Source organism: Polistes fuscatus, unplaced genomic scaffold (genome assembly GCF_010416935.1).
Source record: "Polistes fuscatus isolate 324 unplaced genomic scaffold, CU_Pfus_HIC Scaffold17, whole genome shotgun sequence".
NCBI classification, from domain to species: domain Eukaryota; kingdom Metazoa; phylum Arthropoda; class Insecta; order Hymenoptera; family Vespidae; genus Polistes; species Polistes fuscatus.
In genome coordinates, this window is record NW_025113075.1 from 1,529,324 (window position 1) to 1,546,980 (window position 17,657).

The window sequence follows — 17,657 nt, forward strand, 5'->3', positions numbered from 1 at the left end:
AAAGAAATGATTAATTCGTGTTTTAATTACATTCTAATTATATTAGAAGATTATTTTTTAATATCTTCTTAAGAGTGAATTAAATTGAAGAAATTAAAAGAAGAAAGAAAGAGAAAAAAAAAAAGTATAAAAGATACGAAATTAAATATGAAAAAGATTGAAGTTAATCGTGTCAATCATCGTGTCCACGTAAAAGAAAGAAAGAAATAAAAGAAATAAAGAAAGAAAAAGAAAACTCACTCGTATTCCCTTTATAAAGTAGTGCTATTCGTTCGTCAAAAAGTTCCCCCAGGTAGTAGCATGGCTTTTCTTCTTCACGAAAAGCTTTTTACAGACCCTCGGCTTACGCATTATGATACTTTGAAGCGTCGTGATCCATCACTTCGTGCCGGTTAAGGAAACTTTCCTTCGTATACAAGAGTCTAGACGCCTAAGAGTTTCACCTTTCCCTTTTTTCCCTTTCTCTCTCTCTCTCTCTCTCTCTCTCATTATTTTTTTCTTTTTATTATTCTTCGAAGAACCCACGTAGGTGGGATTGATAGATAGGCCAACTAGGAGTTATCGATATTGATGACTTTGATTTAATACTGGAATTAACCCCCCCTCCCAACCCTCCCTTCACCACTCGAAAATTTAGTCAAAATAACTGAACAATATAATTTACAATTGAAAACAATATAATATTTCGAACGATATTTAATCTAAAAGGAAAAATAAACTTTTCATCGAAAATATTGTTAACGTAATTTAAATATAAGACTATATATATATCTATTTCATACAATATATATTTTTTAATCCTTTTAAAAAAAGAAAATAACATAAAATTTCATTTGGATGCATCGAGTCGCATCATTTGACGTGACACGAATAGAGAAGTCAACTGAATTATTATTTATTATTCTTAAAATGTTTCAAACGATAAATAATCTTTCAAAAAAAACGACAAATTATATTTTAACAAAAATGGTAACATTATAATACCGTCGTAGATTTCGAACAAAGTTCGATCTAAAAAAGAAAGAAAAAAAAAAGTATTACAGAGTAGGAAATAAAAAGAAATAAAAAAAAGATTCTCGCAACGACTTCGTTGAAATGATACTCACGTTATACTTACTAAGCTAGAAGAGATAATTAATGTTTCCTTTTTTTTCTTCTTTTTATTTCTTTTCTCGGTTTGTTTGAACATGCCCGGAGAGTAATTTAAAAACAAAACAAAAAAGAAGAAGAAGAAGAAAAAGAAGAAAAAAAAAAACTCTCTCTGATTCATCCCTTTTTCTCAAGAGGACGATTACTCGCGATTTAATTCTCGGATCGTTCAATATGTACAAAGAACGTTATAAACATAAGTCGAGTTGCTAGTAACGGTGAAATTACTTCGATAAAGCAACACCGTAGCATTTCCCTTGGTTCCAAGGTGGATTAACCCTTACCCACTGACTCTCTATCTCTCTCTCTCTCTCTCTCTCTCTTTCTCTTTCTGCAGCAATTTCCAATTCGACTGTGCAACACGATCCCCATGTTAATTAAGCTCCCGTTTCGTTTGCTCGTTCTCTCGCAAAAATCTTTCTCTCTCTCTCTCTCTCTATCTCTCTCTTTTTATTTTCTTTTTTTTTATCTTCTTTTCCTTTCTTTTTTATTCTCTTTAACGTTAGCACCGATACACCATGCTGCGCATGCACAAAGCAAGAAGAGGCTTTTAAAAATCGTTTCTATCCTTTTACTTTTACTTTTTCTTTTTCTTTTTATTTTTCCTCCTACCTTCATGCGTGCACAGCACATGTTATGCGAATTTACCCTTTTCTTTTCCCTCTTAACTCGAACTTTTTCTTTTTCTTGATATATCTACTGGTTCGTACGCTTACTTCGTTTCCTTTTCTATATCTTATTTCGTTGTATTATTCTCTTTTCTTTCGTTTTTCCACCTCCTCCCTCCCACCCCCGTGCCTTCAATCATCCGTCTTGTTCTCCTCTATCCTTATTTTTTCTTTTCTTTACTTTCCATTTTTTTTTTCTTTTTATTTTTTTCTTTTTTTTAGATATACAATCTTCCCACGAACCGTATATACCCCCATCATTTTCTAGACAGAGAAAGATTGATATATCATTCCGATAAGATACAAGACAAGTGATATCTCGTGTTATCGATTATCGATCTAAAAAGTTCAATTGCGTATTTATAAATCATTCAATTCGCTCGCCCTGAGTATTATTCCACGATATATATTATTACGTTAGAAACAAATAAAATCAGATAACAGTCGAGAATTCGAAGAAAAAATCCCTTTAGAATAAATAATTTAATAGTTTCTTCATCGTAAAAGTAACGTCTCGCTGTTTTACGGAGAACGAAAGTGGGAGGAGTGGGGATGGGGGGGCCAATTTTACCGAATCACGTTTATTCCTCGCCCACTCCCTCCCCCCTACTCTCCCTGATCCATTTCCGTTCGTTTGACAAATCGCAAACGGTGAAAATATAGTAGAATGATCGAACGAGAGAATCCTATTCTATTTGATAGTCTTTGAGCTATTATTTGTTCGTTGATATAACGAACCCGATGTCGATTTCTATCGAATTATCGTTGTACCACGGGGAGAGGGATTGGACGAGGAGGAAGAGAAGGAAGAGGAGAGAAGGAATGAGGGAAGGGGTTGAAAGGGGTTGATCATAAACGCGAAATATCGAAAATAAAACGTTAACGTGCGTTATTACGTTGATTATAAAGACGACGAATCCGATCGAAAGTATGTGTGTGTGTATAAAAGAGAGAGAGAGATGGAACGAGGAGGGGGAAATAATATAAAGAGGGAGAGGGAGAGGGAGAAAGAGAGAAATAGTAGGAGTTACTGGAAGCGTGCGTTCGCATGGCGTAACGAAGTCATAGACTTATTCAGCTTAACGTCGTTAAACCCGCATTACGTAGAGAACCGGCGCCAAATACGGCAAGAGGATTTATTGGCAGACTAGGGGATGGTTACTCTCTCTCTCTCTCTCTCTCACTCTCACTCACTCTCTTTCCGGTTGCAACCGTATCTACTCTCTCTCTCTCTCTCTCTCTCTACCTCTCTCTTTCTATCTTTGTCGCTGTCTGTCTATCTCTGTCTACCTCTCTTTTTCTACATCAATCTTTCTCTCTCTCTCTCTCTCTCTCTCTTTATTTTTATCTCTCTGTAATTTTCTTTTACTTTTTATAATTTTCTTCAGATCTCTCGAAATCGCGCGTTAATTATTTTCCCCTTCCCCTTTTCCTTTTTTTTTTCCTTCCTTTATTTATTTCTTTTTCTATTCATTTGGCTTATTTTACTTTAGTAACAGATAATATTATATTTACACTCCGATGTTTCGCAGTTTATGTGCATCTCGTATTTTAAATTTTTTTATTTTAAGTAATTTTTATATATATTTTAATGAATGTTTTAATGAATATTTTAATGAATATTTTGTCGTACGCTTATATATTTTTCCTAATATTTTGATCTTTGTAAATCGCGCATTGGGTGGCGAATAATTTTATTTAAAAATTTTCTTTCTTTGTAATATCTCGAAATCACGTTTAAGTTAAATTAATGCGACGGTTTTGTGAGAGTTTAAAGAACGAAAGGCGAATCCTTATAATCGGGCAAATGCCTCCGTTCATTTCGTAATTGAATTTATTTAACTAAATTTCTACGAACGTGTTCGGTGAAAAGGATTTGCTTATTATTAACGTTTAGTCAATAATACGTTTAAATAATATACGCAGCTATGCAAATAACAAGTATTATAATATTACGAGAAATTTTAAAAGAATATAATGCGAACCCTTTCCCCACCTCCTCCTCCTCCTCCCACCCCCGTGCGTTACTTATAAGTGTACGTTAGTTTAACGTTAGAATAAAATATCTTTAATGTTAAAATTATTATAATCATATATTAAATGCTAAGACAAAATAGAATAATCGTAATATCTTAATAAATGAAGCTTCGTTAAAACGATAACACGACGACGCGTCTATCCTCGAAACGTCCGAGTTCTCTTAAACGTCAAATGAGAAATCAGAGAGTAAGGGTCGAATACTCAAGAAGGCAACAGAGCGTACGAAACGCGATGAACGAAACACAAACGTATGAAGTACGGCGAGAGAACAGTTTCACAGGCACGCTTCTCTTCTGAACCCCCTTTCCCACCCCTTTCCTACCCCTTCGCCCCTTTTCCAACCCCCTTTCCAAAGCCCATTTCTACCCAACCCCCAACCCACTCAACGTTGAACGCTGAATCCGTCCGACTGCTTAACCAGCCCACCCCTTCCTCTACTACCTCCCCCCACCCCCACCTCCTCATTCTTCCCTCTTCCATCCTTCGTATAACGAGTTTACTTTCGACAATGCGCTATTCCACTCGCTACGCTACTTCGCGAACCAGTTGCAGATTTGCGGAATTTTCCTTGTTCCAAACTCGCGAATTGCTCTCTCTCTCTCTCTCTTTTTCTCCCTCTCTCTCTCTACAATCGGAAAAGTAGGTATATTATAAACATTTAAGAATTTATTTTTCTATTTCTATTAAACAGTCCTGAGTTGTGTTGTTCTTTTTTGATATTTCTTCTAATAATAATATATCTACAATTAATTGAATACATGAAAGCTTTTGTTCATCAATTTAATACGAATTAATATTGTTAATATTTGAAAATTGATATTTATCGTATTATAAATGAATGATAATTGTAGTAATGATGTGTTTTGTATATTGTTTGGAAGATAATATTAATAGCTAGGAATCAAACATTTATTTAAAATATATCCATTATCGTTATTGTATAGAAAGATATTTATTAATCAAAACACCGCAATTGTAATAAAAAGAAATTATTATATCCAACTCTTGGAAAGTTAATATTTCTCAAATGCCATAAAATAATGAAAAAAAATCCCTGTTAAAAGATTAATCAAACCTTAGATATCGAAATGATTATAATTATTCATACGAAATCGATAATCGATATAATGCATAAACAAGTAGGTTAGATATATACACGGTGTCAAATTTATGAAACAGTTATTTTAATTATCGCGTAAAGTTAATGTGTGAAATGCAAAGTGCATTAGGATTCTCTGTACTATATATGATATTTATATGCTTAATCACGCATAAACACACACACACAAACTTATATACAGATACGCGTAAATAGCAACAGTAGGAACAGACAAATACAGATACGTGTTTGCGCGCGCTTGTAACACATTACATTCGGTTGTAGTTGTTTAGTGCGTTACAACGTGTTTCAACTCCTATTCATTTGTTCTAACGGCATTTCTCTCCTCGTACCCCATAAAATTTGTTAGAACTCATAGGACAACAGGATGATACGTAACTAACACGTAGATAGTATCACTACAACTATGTAATATACTATACACACACACACACACGCACACGTTTATTTAGAAAAGGATAACTTATATATACAAGAATACCACCACAAGGGTTGGTAGTGGAAAAACCCAGGTGATTTTGGTTTGCCCTTAACAGGACCACCACCACCAACACCACCACCACCACCACCAACATCGTCAACACCGTACACCATCGTACTGTGCAAATAACAGCGCGAAAATTCAACGGTCACGCTTTCTCGATTGAATTCGACTGTGACAGAAATACGTTTTCAACGAGTTTCTATGCGCGTGTGTCTGCGTATGTATGTGTTTATACGTTCTCTATAAACTTGCTTTCTTTATCTTTATTTTTCTTTCTTCTTACTCGTTCTATTTTACTTGTATTATATATTCATACAAATGAGAATTCAGAAATTCGGACACAAGAACGTATTTACGATTTTCAATATATTATAATGAATTTAAAACGTACGTAGAAATGTTTCAATCAAATAAACGAATAAACAACGAGAATAAGAGAAAAATTCAAAGAAACTATATAAATCGGAAAGAAAGAAATGTTTCATCAAAATTCCAACATGCCAATCGTATTCCTTTGTTAGCAACTAAATTCCATATATATATATATACTTATATATCAGTTAAATAAATAGGAAATAAAATAAATAATATCATTCTATTTCTTTATTTCTTTCTTTTCGAAAAAAAAAAAAAAAAGAAAAAACACGATCCCCGATTGTTCATTCGTTCGAGCAACTCGTCTACGCCACTGCAATCGCATTTACTATACTCGTGCGTGAAGAAGAGTACCCTGTAAAAAAAGGTAGAAAAAGAAGTTAAAAAAGAAATAATACAAAAAGAAAAAAAAGAAAGAAAGTAAAAAAGAGAGAGGGAAAAGTAGTGGGAGAGATAGAGTGGGGGTGGAGGTGGGGGGGGGAAGAAAGGAAGATACAAATAAAAGAAAGACAGACAGACAGATATACGGTGGATAAAGAAGTGAAAAGCTAAAAGAGGTAAGAGGTGGAAAAGAGGAGGAGAAAGTGGTACGGGAGGTGGAAAAGGTGGTGAAAAAGGGGGATGGGGTGGGGGTTGATAGGAGAGGGCGAAAGCCAACTTCGCAGACGGTTTAAAGGCTCACACTAGATTCCGCATATCCCATTCCTGCAATGCGTATTCAAGCGGTATACCCTACTTGACCATTTCACTGTCTGAACACTGAATATCTTCTTCACCTATAGGAAAGTTCGTTTGCATGCTCCTTCCATAGCATACACGCATAGCATGCACATGTAAAATAGTGAATAGTATCAACCTATACTTGAATATATATATATATATATATATATATATACATCACACCATACACTATCTGCAAAAAGTTTTCGAATCGTTTCCTCTTGATTTTTATCGAAATAAAAATATATTTTATTAATAGATATTATATAAATAGATTTCAACGGGTTTCTTACTTGTTATCTTTGTAATGTTAACGAATCGAAAAATTTGTCAAAATATTGATATAAAGATTATTTCAAAAAATGAATTTCACAGGGGTTTGACCAGACATATATCGTAGGGGGACTACGTCGTTTAAATCTAAGTACAATTATTTTGTCGATTATCGAATTAACGATTATCGTTAATTCTATAAATAATAAAAATAATTAAAAATACGCATAAAACGTTTCCGACTGATCAGTGTTTTCTATAACATCGAAGTTGCTTATACGTATCTTTCTGAATAACATTATGTTTCACGCGAAATTTACGTTAACGATACGAAACTTTTGGCCGACAATGTATGTATGTATGTATGTATGGGGGATGGGAAAGATGTATGTGTCTTCGCGCGCGTTCGTGGGAATTTAGATGCACGTGTAACTATGTAAAACCGAGAGTACGTATATGGGGTGGGAGGGGGGGTGGTTGCATGGAAGTAGGAGAAAGGTCTGAAGGAAAGTACGGTTGAGATGGTTTAACGAGTTCGAAGGTTGGTATGTATATCGGGGGAGGAGGAAGGGGGAGAGAGGTGAGAGGTAAAAGGTGAGAGGGGAAAGGGGGAATGTAATGCTTTTCGCGAAACGTCTGGATTGATCAATTTTCTAGAAGCTTGCGAGAAGTAAAACGTTGATTAAGATTGTATGGGTATCGATCGATCGATCTATCGATCCATCGAACGAATTCCCTTTTCTCGTTTAACTTCATCCCCCGAGTTGGCTATTCCTCTGTTTCATTTTTTATTTCTCCTTTTTCTTTTTTTGTTTTTCAATTTTTCCTTTTTTTTTCTTTTATTTTAAGTTTTATTTTCTTACTTTTTTCCCCTACTTTTCTTGTTCGTCCTTTTATATATTCGTTTCGTTTCGTTTCTCTTACATACTTCTTTCTTATCGAGAGAAACCTTTTAAATATTTTCATCCCTCTTAGTATGAGAGAGAAAATGAGAGAGGAAAAGTATTACTCGATTGAATCGTCGATCAATAAACGAATAAATTAAATCTTTTCGTTATCTTTTTAAAACGTTAACGGGGGCTGAATGGGGAAGGTAGAAATGATGAAACGTCGCAAAGATTTCTATTCAGTCCTCAAAACGGTAAATACTTCTCCATTCGAAGTCATCGGGATTTCATTTTAAGTAATAAACGCCGTTTCAAACGAACGATAATGCTACTTCTTCTTCTTCTTCTTCTTCTTTTTCTTTTTCTTCTAATACGTTTCTTTGGTTTTTTTTTTCATTTTCGTTAAGAAAAAAATTGGTAGGATTCGATCTTTTTATTCTCACTCGTAACAATAATTAAATATATATATATATTTATAATAAATTTATAATAAAATATATTTATATAAATAAATATATATATATATTTATTTTTTAATTTATATTATAATATAAAAACATTTAGATATTTATAAATTTAAAATTTTACCATCGGATAATCGTGAAACATCACTTTAGTTTTTATTTTTTTTTTATTTTTTTATTTTTTTCAAACATACTACGAGAATTTCAAATGGAATTTCGTGTTCCTTTATATAGCCGATCAAACTTCATTGAAATATTTATGGTTAACTTTTCTGTTTGTCTGTTACGTTTATTCGTACTTTCCCATCGAATCGTACTTCTCTTTGGAATACTAATTAATCGAATTGCCGATCGTTTCTAACAAAATTCATTTACGTTAACCGTACAGTAAGTTATTTCATTTCGTTTGATGTATAAAATAAAGAAATTTTTTAACACCATATACAGGGTGTCCCACATAACTCTGGTCACGATTTTTCAAGTATTAAAAAAATTCCAATTTAGAATTAATTTATTAATTAATTTTTTTTTTTGTTCACTTTTTCTACTCTTCATCCCAAATACATCATAAGATATTTAGTAACACGTATATATACAATTTCCAATTATAATTTCAATCCAACAGATAATATTACTTCTGTTTGCGTTAATGTAATATATATATATATATATATTTGCTTATTTTATTAAATGATAAATAATTCATTATTGATATTCAATATCTCTCATCTCCCTTCAACGTCAATCTTCGAAACACGATGTTCTAATAGATAATTAATAAAAAAAAAAAAAAGGAAAAAGGAGAAGGGAAATAAGTAAAAAAGAAAAAAAGTTAAAAAAGAAACGTAACGAGACGGGGGGGGGTATGTATAAACGCGTAATTGGTATCACGATGAAACGTCAAATAATCAAACAACAAATCTAGTTAACTAAATCGCAAAAAGGGAATATTACTAATTAAACTAGTTGAAATTATAATGAATAGATAAAAGGATTGTCGATTTCTCTCGTAGATGCTTTAGATTAATCGAATCATTAATTAATGTTCGTTAACGTTATAGGAGAAATATTTTTTAACCATTTTACATAAATAGATATTCCAATAATTAATGATATAACTAATACACGAACATTTAATTATATTACGTACGTGCGTATATACGATCGATAGAAATCCATTTTATTTCTTTCCACCTTTTCGTCATTTCGTTTCATCGCATTTCCTTTCTTTCTTTCTTTCTTTCTTTCTGTTTTCAACGCATACGAAAAAAAGTGGAGAAAAAAAAGTATTCTCATTTATAAATTCTAATTAGCAGATTCGATCGTATTATACGCGAATAGGAATTATCGAATGACAATAAATCTTTTTATCTCTATCCACTCTTTCTCTTTCATCGTTTTCATACTTTAATTTAACGTATCGATGCGTTCCCATTGTTCGAGGATAATTAAATTAAAGCCATAGGTGGTACTTTTAACGTTTATATCTCTCATACTACTAGACTATTCAAATATTTGATAATCTTTGCATATTCTTTTCATATTCTTTTACATAAACAATATTTTACAAAAATTACTATATATATATATTAATTAAATCTTGGATTATATATTATTTAAAAATGAATTTCGTATATTTTTTTTGAAATTATTAAAATGAGTAATATCTAAGAGGTTCGGTGGTTGGTATCAATCGTATTTATGGTATTTACCGTAACGAATACGAATTCCTAACGACGTTGTTTCCCTATTCATAATAATCATACCAATCAGGATTATCTTCGTTCTACGTTGCAAGCAATGATTGAGTTTCTCTCTCTACCCCACCCTCCCCCAACCCCATCACTCTCTCTCTCTCTCTCACTCTCTCTTACTCATGTTAAGCGCGCATTAAATGTTGGGCTGAGTAATGAACGCTATGTTATATCTGGCTTGTCGCATTCGACAATCCGATTATAATTCGCGTTCAAGTCCGTCTCGGTTAAACATTTTCGACGTTCTAGTCAAGATGCCGCATTACATAGTTTAATTGTTCGAATTCAAATATATTCCGTTATTTTGTATATTACGTCGATATTTGCGGAACATGCAATAACCCCACCATGCACCCACCCACCCTCTACTCCGCATACCTCGACCATCATCGATTCGACCAAATTAAAAATAGGAAGAAAATCAAAAATCAATTACGTTACCATTCGTGTGGTTTTAAATAAAACGCGCATAGAATTTGTTTCTATATGAATCTAATGTGTAAACTATTATCATTATTATTATACATGTTAAAACACAATGTTCGTGTATAAATCGTATAACGAAAATGTGTTGTACTATAATCCGTAGAACAAACAAGAACAGATCGATTAGCTATCAGGAATCTATTGATATACCAAATATGGTTATCAAGGATTATCGATAAAGCTGTTGCTGTTAGCATCTAACGGAACAAGTATGTTCGCACGAATGAACTTAAGGTTTACTAGAACGGGAGTCGGGTTTAAATTGTTAACACGCTTTGTTAACATAGAAATTCAAATGGCCGATCTGTTAAAGAAAATAGAGAAGAGGAAGAGGAAGGTAGAATTGAAAGGGAAAGGGGAAGGGGAAGAGTAGGAAAATGGCGGACATTTGGTCGGTTGGTTGCAAGTTTGACGGATGCATATCACCGTAGCGGACAGAGGATCTAGGAACGATTTTGCGTTGTATTTATGAGGGTGTCCCGCGTGTGTAATAGGTCCAAGGGATATAGGGTAGAACGTAACTCAGCATCAGAGCCCAGGGCCACACTGGCGTTACGTGGCAGCTCCCAACCCCCGACCCCGACCCCTTCCTGTATTTCCGTAATCCCAGCCAACACGACCACCCCGGATATCCACCTTGAAACCCACCCCCTCATTCCCCCTTTCCTCTCTCACACCAGTCTGTGTCTCTTGCAACGGACCCATAGATATCCCATACGGGACAACGTATACCTATCTAACCCCCCCCGCCCGCCGTAGTTCCACTTGCCAGTTGCTTTGAGGTCGGATACCAAACCCCTGCTTCCCTTTTTCTCCCTTCCAACCCCCCTTCCTCCACCCTCCTCTTTCTCTCTCTGTCTATCTGTCTGTCTACCTGTCTTTCTCTCTCTTTCTCTTTGGCTTATACCAACACACTATTACACGCTATCTACGACTAACACCATCTCTATACTCGGTAACACTATACTATAGCGTGTTTAGGTGCTTAAGTATTTCACATAGTCTCCTTCCATTCACTACTACTACTACTAACACCTCCACCACCACCACCTCCACCACTTCTGTAGCACTCCTGTCCAGTGAAACGCGATACCATCTTAATCGTGCTAATTCGCGTTCACCCATCACCCCCTCTGACACTAAGGATGTATACGCCTACACACTGTTACGATAGAGATTTACTCCTAATCCTATTTAATTTTATGCACTAAGATTTCATTATTATTATTATTATTGTTATTAGTATTGGAATTGGTATGAAGAGGTATGCAGTTTTGATCGTTAACTTATTCGTCTGTTCGTTTAATCGGAGTTCGAGTCAAAGTGCAGATCACGCGACGTAAATGTGAATTTCATTTTATTTTGTATAATTAGTTTATCGTTCGCGTCAAGAAAAATTCATCGAATTTAAATTCTATCGTATAAGTTGAACTTTGAATTGCATATTTATATTCTTCGAAGTATTTCGTAAAGAATACATTTTGCGTGGAACAAGGAATAGAAAATTGATTTGACCAATGTTTTATTATTTGATTATTTTGTTAAATATTTTGCGTATAAATTGAATACCTCGGTTAAATAATAATCAGAGTGAACGTAGCGTAAAAACACCTAAGTAAAGGGGTCTTAAAAGTTATACAAGGTAATTGGAAAGCAAGCGGATATGTTTCATGTTTGAAACGACATGACGCACGATGACAGCACCGCTCGAATCCAATAGAATGAACGTTACTCGCCGGAAGCCGCCTTATGTCACATTTACCCTTGGTACATTTAGTATCTCTCGTGATTTGTAACAAGCATTAACGTCACCATCGTGTCGCTTTCTGGACAAGAGAAGAAAATATAAGCGTGAGTAGTAGAGAGTTCAAATAGTGTCAACGCATCCGATAAGTTTTAGGATCAACTACCTCTCTTTGACCGTGTGCGTACGAAAAAACACAAACGTACGCGTCCATCTAAATAAATAAAAAATTACTTTTATTTTTGATATTAAATATACACGTCTCACACGTGTAACGATAAGAACAAAATCAACACGTTAAAACATAATATAATTCATTTTAATTAATCAACAGATATAATTGTTAACTCATTACAAATAAATATTTCAATAATAATAATAATAATAATGCATATACGTTTGTCGTAGTTCGTTTATACGTATGTGGAATTATTTTTGTTGATTTCTATTATAAATAATAAAAATAACAAATGAAATAACAACCACCGGGGTTAACTTTCCGTAACTGGAAATCAGTTTTGGGTGGTAGTGCGAGGGGGAGGGGGGAGGTATATACGAGGAGAGAAAACTAGGAAGGAAATTACGGTTCCGCGTTGGTTGGTTGACGTAATAAAACGTTGTATCTATGTAACGCCAGTAACATTAATGTATTCACCGCGCATCATTGGTGTCCTCGACATGATGCACGACGAGTCGTTCCGTAACACTGTATGCTCCACTGATTCACTATCTCTAATTTAGTACGCGGCACAGTTAAATGCTTCTGATAACCGCAATTTCTAGTCATTGCGGCCACGATTTTAGCGTTTGCATTAAATTCAAAGTGCGCTCGTATTAATCAGAAATTTTTTACACGATTTTTAACACAGACGCATACTCATGCACGCGCATAAATACACGTGCGTGCATACCTAAGAATATATAGTAAATGATACTATTTAGGGAAAGAACATCCGATAGTCGCATTAATCAACTTTAGAATTAGTGTCACTGAAAAATATCATTAACTATAAGAAAAAAGTAACATCCAATTACTATCAAAATCATATTCCTGTTCGATCATCTCTGATAGAGAAATAAACAGAAAATGGAAACCTGATAAGAAGTAACGAACGAAAAGAAAAAAGAAAAAAAGATTAGCAACGGGTCGGTATTAAGTATTATTCTTGCGAAAAGTATGTACCAAGTGAACCTAATGGACGGACAGTTAACTAGAAAAGAAAGAAAAAAAAAGGATAGAAGGAAGGGTAGGTAGGTGGGTGAGATGTTCAGACAGCGAACGGGAAGAGGTAGGAGAGAAATAGGGGAGGAAGATAGAAAAGATAGGAGTGGGGAAAGGCACTTGCTATGCGAGCTAGGACATCCTCGGGCCCTCGGTGATATTCCCTGCATAATTATTACCATACCTAGTCTAGCTAGAGGTATACCTAACCTCTTATACTGCTGGAGACTTCTTCTTATCTATTCCTGACTGGAATATAGGATGCAGAACGACGACGTCACGTTCAGAAGATTTTTGCGTCACGTGCCTAGCCCCTGCCTCGACTGATGCGAGTGGCGTCAGCGGTGTCGGTATGGCGTGGCAGATACCACCAATGGGAGACTAAGAGAGATAGAAAAAAAAAAGATAGAAAAAAGATAGAAAATGTATGAGCGAGAGAGAGAGAAAGAGAGAAGAGAAGAGTAGAGAATCAATTCCGGCATGCAGTCGAGCGTCAAAATCCTGATGCTGAGTCACCCCCTACTAACCCCCTACTACCCCTACTCCCATTTAAAACTCAGCCCGATCCATTCCCTTACACCATCATCTCTTCTACCGACGTTAGTATTCGCGCTAGCCTTTCTACTCCCTTTTTTTCTTCTTCTTCTTTTTCTCTTTTTTTTTTATTTTTTCGTTGAGCCACTCAAGCATACCGCAACGTGCACTTTTCGTCCGATCGCTTTGAACCCAAACGCGTTCTGTTCGCAGTCAAAGACATTTGCATATTGCGTAGCCAAGAGAAACCTGGTATACCATGGTGTAACGTATGCCACTAACATTCTCTACTACGATTTCTTCCCCCCATTCCTACCCCATACCCAGTTATACTTTTCTGTAAAATTGTAGTACCGAAGATTAAGGGTGTTCTTTCGCGCGTGATTGCTACTCTCAACTGTTTCGTTCATTCGTTGGTTGATTGGTTGGTTGGTTTGTTCATTCGCGTATGTTCAGTATGTTTCGTCGACTAGATTGGAAGGAATTGATTGATTGATAGACCGATTGATACTTTAGTTTGATTCGAAGTTGCTCGGAAAAAGGGAAACTATTACTATTTGTTTTCTCTATTTCGAAAACTTTCGGGGTAAACTATCAACGATTACGTTTCCACCCTTTGACGTATCATTTGTAATTGCACGAGTAAATCCCATATGGTGATTATTTCGTTCGAATTATTTACGTTTGCTATTTGTTTTATGCGATTTGACAAAGTTTTGAGTCGAATATTAGGCAAGCTCAAAACTTTTCAACCCCCCCCCATAATAAATTGTTCCCATCTTTTCTATCGAATTTCTATTCGAATCTTTTCTCGTTTTTAAATTAGTCGAATAAACGCGACGATAAATTAATTACGTTTTAACTCGTTATCTCGTGCTTAACCGTTGTTTAATATTTTTCAAGGAATTACATTATCGTACTGATGTTTAGTATCAAACAAATTGAAAAGAGAAAATTGAAAAACGATCGGGAGAACTCGAGGAGGAGATTCAATTAAAAAGTTTGTACTTTCTTCGTTTATCAGACGACGCGATGAAATTAATTTAAGTTTTCCTTGTATTTATGGTTAAATCGTATTTTGATATTTTGAAAGATTAACTATGATTTAATTGCTTATAAATTAGATATATTGTAAGATCAATAATTAATCCTCTCTCTCCCTCTCTCTCTCTCTCTCTCTATTTCAGTTATGCATATACATCATTAAAATATTCATAGATTTTGATAAATCATAATTACGATGGTCGATAAATCGATAAACACCCTTATTATTTCCTCTATTATTTCCGCTCATTATCCGTTAATCTATCGTTGTTAGATATCGACAATCCATTATTATCGATTATCACGTACCTCTTCCTTTAATTCTACTTCATTTAAACTTTCATTTAAATTCACGTTCACGTTATTGTCTTAACGATCCTAATTGCCAGGTTTTAAATATAGAAAAAAGAAAGAAAAAATATATTAGATAAAGAAATAGGAAAGAGGGAAATGAAAAAACCCCCCCCAAAAAAAAAAGGAAAATTATATACGTGCGTAGAAAACGAAGGATTGAATTTTAGTATTATAAAGTATTATATTTAAAACAAAACAAAAAATAAAACACGCAAAACGATTCGCTAAAAACAGAAATGAAAGAATAAAAGGAGAGAATTTGTTTGATAAAAAAAAAACAAATAAATAAAATAATTGTCGAAAAAAGGGTGCGTAGGAGAAAACGAGAAGGGTCAGTTAATTTTGTCTTTTTTTCTTCGGTTATTTTCTTTTCTCTTTGTAGGGTTTTTAAGGATGAAAGGTGCTAGTTAATGTTACCGCGTACGTTCATGGAATACGTTATACGTCAGACCGACATCAGATTCAGAAGATTCCTTACATCACGTGCCTTCCTTCAGGAATCGCGTGGAAGGATCGCGTGGGAGGATCGATCGCGAAGGAAAATCAATTCCGGTGTGCAGTCGAGCGTCAAGATTTGCCGACGGCTGTTACGCTCGTACTACTTCGACATCGTGCGTGACGTTCTCTTTCTCTACTTACCTTCTTCTTTTTTCTATTTTATCTTTTTTCTATTTCTTCTTCTTCCCTCTCTCCCTCCTCCCACCCCTTCAACTCTGTCTATTTTACTTTCTTTTCTTACCGTCACCGATCACGAAAATGCGTGTAATGGAAATTTTTATCAAGAACATGCATCGACTCCATTTCAACGTTTTATGGGTGTGTACACACACACATACACATATGTGCATACATGTACACTATACGAGTGCGAAAGTTAGAGGATAAAATGTGAAGGAAAGGGGTGATACGTATAGGTTTAGATGATACATGTGTATGTGTATGGGTGTGTGTGTATAATAGCTTGAACGCATAGACGTTATACGTCTACGTTGTTTGCTCGATATTTTTACTCGTTTCCTCTCGATCTTGTCAAGTAAAGTAGTCTATGGTTAAGAATACTTTTCCTTTGCAAGAGAGAAAAAAGAGATATTGGAGAACGTCAACTTTGGTGAATAGGATAGAATAAACAGTAATTTCTTAAAGGATAATAAGCTTTGTAAATTGTTAGAATGGTCTACTTGACTTTTAGAAAATGTAACCATAGCGTTCGTTAAGGAAAATTGTCCCTTGGAAATATGTTATCTTATTATTATTATTATTATTATTATATTTATATAAAAGATCGAAAATATATATTTATTGTATAGTTAGTATTAATGATATATTTAAATAGAAAAATATTCAAACTATTAAATATAGGATAGAATTGATAGTAATTTCTTAAGGGATAATAAGCTTTGTAAATTGTTAGAATGGTCTACTTGACTTTTAGAAAATGTAACCATAGCGTTCGTTAAGGAAAATTGTCCCTTGGAAATATGTTATCTTATTATTATTATTATTATTATTATTATTATTATTATATTTATATAAAAGATCGAAAATATATATTTATTGTATAGCTAGTATTAATGATATATTTAAATAGAAAAATATTCAAACTATTAAATATAGGATAGAATTGATAATAATTTCTTAAAGGATAATAAGCTTTGTTAAATTGTTCCAATATTCTACTTGACTTTAACAAAATCTCTTATCATCTATCGTATTAATTTAAGGAAAATTGTCCCCCCGTGGAAATTTTACCTCTCTCTCACACCATTATGATATTTATTTAAAGTATATATATTATATTTGTTTAGACGAATAATATATTTTTTAAAGATAACGATATTTGTTATTAAGAAGTAAATTCTTAATTATATTGAAAATATTTAACAAAAACGCGCAAAATCATGTTATCCGTCAAAAATTAGTATTCTCGAGTAAAAGAATAATAGTGGAAAATAAAAAAGAAAACATAAAAAAATATATCTTGAAAATTGTGATATTCCGATAAAAGAAAAAGCATTTACGTATTGTCGCCAGAGATGCATACGAAATGTTCCGACACATCGTTCGACTTTTTCATCCCCCCCCCGTTTTTCATCTGAAACTAACCCCTACTCTCACTCATTCTCTCTTTTTCCGCACATGGTTCACGTTGAACGGTAAAAGGGTCGTACACGGGTGAGAGGCCATTCTGGAAAATCAAAATTGATCGTACGATAACTTCTGTCCTGCGCAATTTTACTCTTCTCGTTCAATGTAGTTACCCTTTATATAGCTCGTGTATACGTGCACATAGTTGTTGTGTTGTTGTTGTTGTTGTTGTTGTTGTTGTTGTTGTTGTGCGA

At 34.1% G+C, this 17,657-nt stretch overlaps 2 protein-coding genes across 3 annotated transcripts in view; one reads left to right on the forward strand and one right to left on the reverse strand.

Annotated features, from left to right (window-relative positions):
• Positions 1-17,657, forward strand: part of LOC122515243 (lachesin-like) — a 121,876-nt gene that overhangs the window by 69,568 nt on the left and 34,651 nt on the right. The window contains exon 1 of one of the 2 annotated variants that reach the window (XM_043632518.1): positions 12,170-12,271. The exons of the other annotated variant lie outside the window; for it this stretch is intronic. The gene's annotated coding sequence lies outside the window, so the exon portion shown is untranslated. Of the gene's footprint in view, positions 1-12,169; positions 12,272-17,657 lie in introns of those variants that run through there. 2 annotated transcript variants of the gene reach the window in all.
• LOC122515242 (probable ATP-dependent RNA helicase Dbp73D) overlaps positions 13,687-17,657 on the reverse strand; it is a 46,845-nt gene continuing 42,874 nt past the window's right edge. Inside the window, exon 7 of the mRNA XM_043632517.1 lies at positions 13,687-13,767. Coding sequence (XP_043488452.1) covers positions 13,694-13,767 — 74 coding nt within the window. The 3' untranslated portion in view covers positions 13,687-13,693. The remainder of the gene's footprint in view (positions 13,768-17,657) is intronic.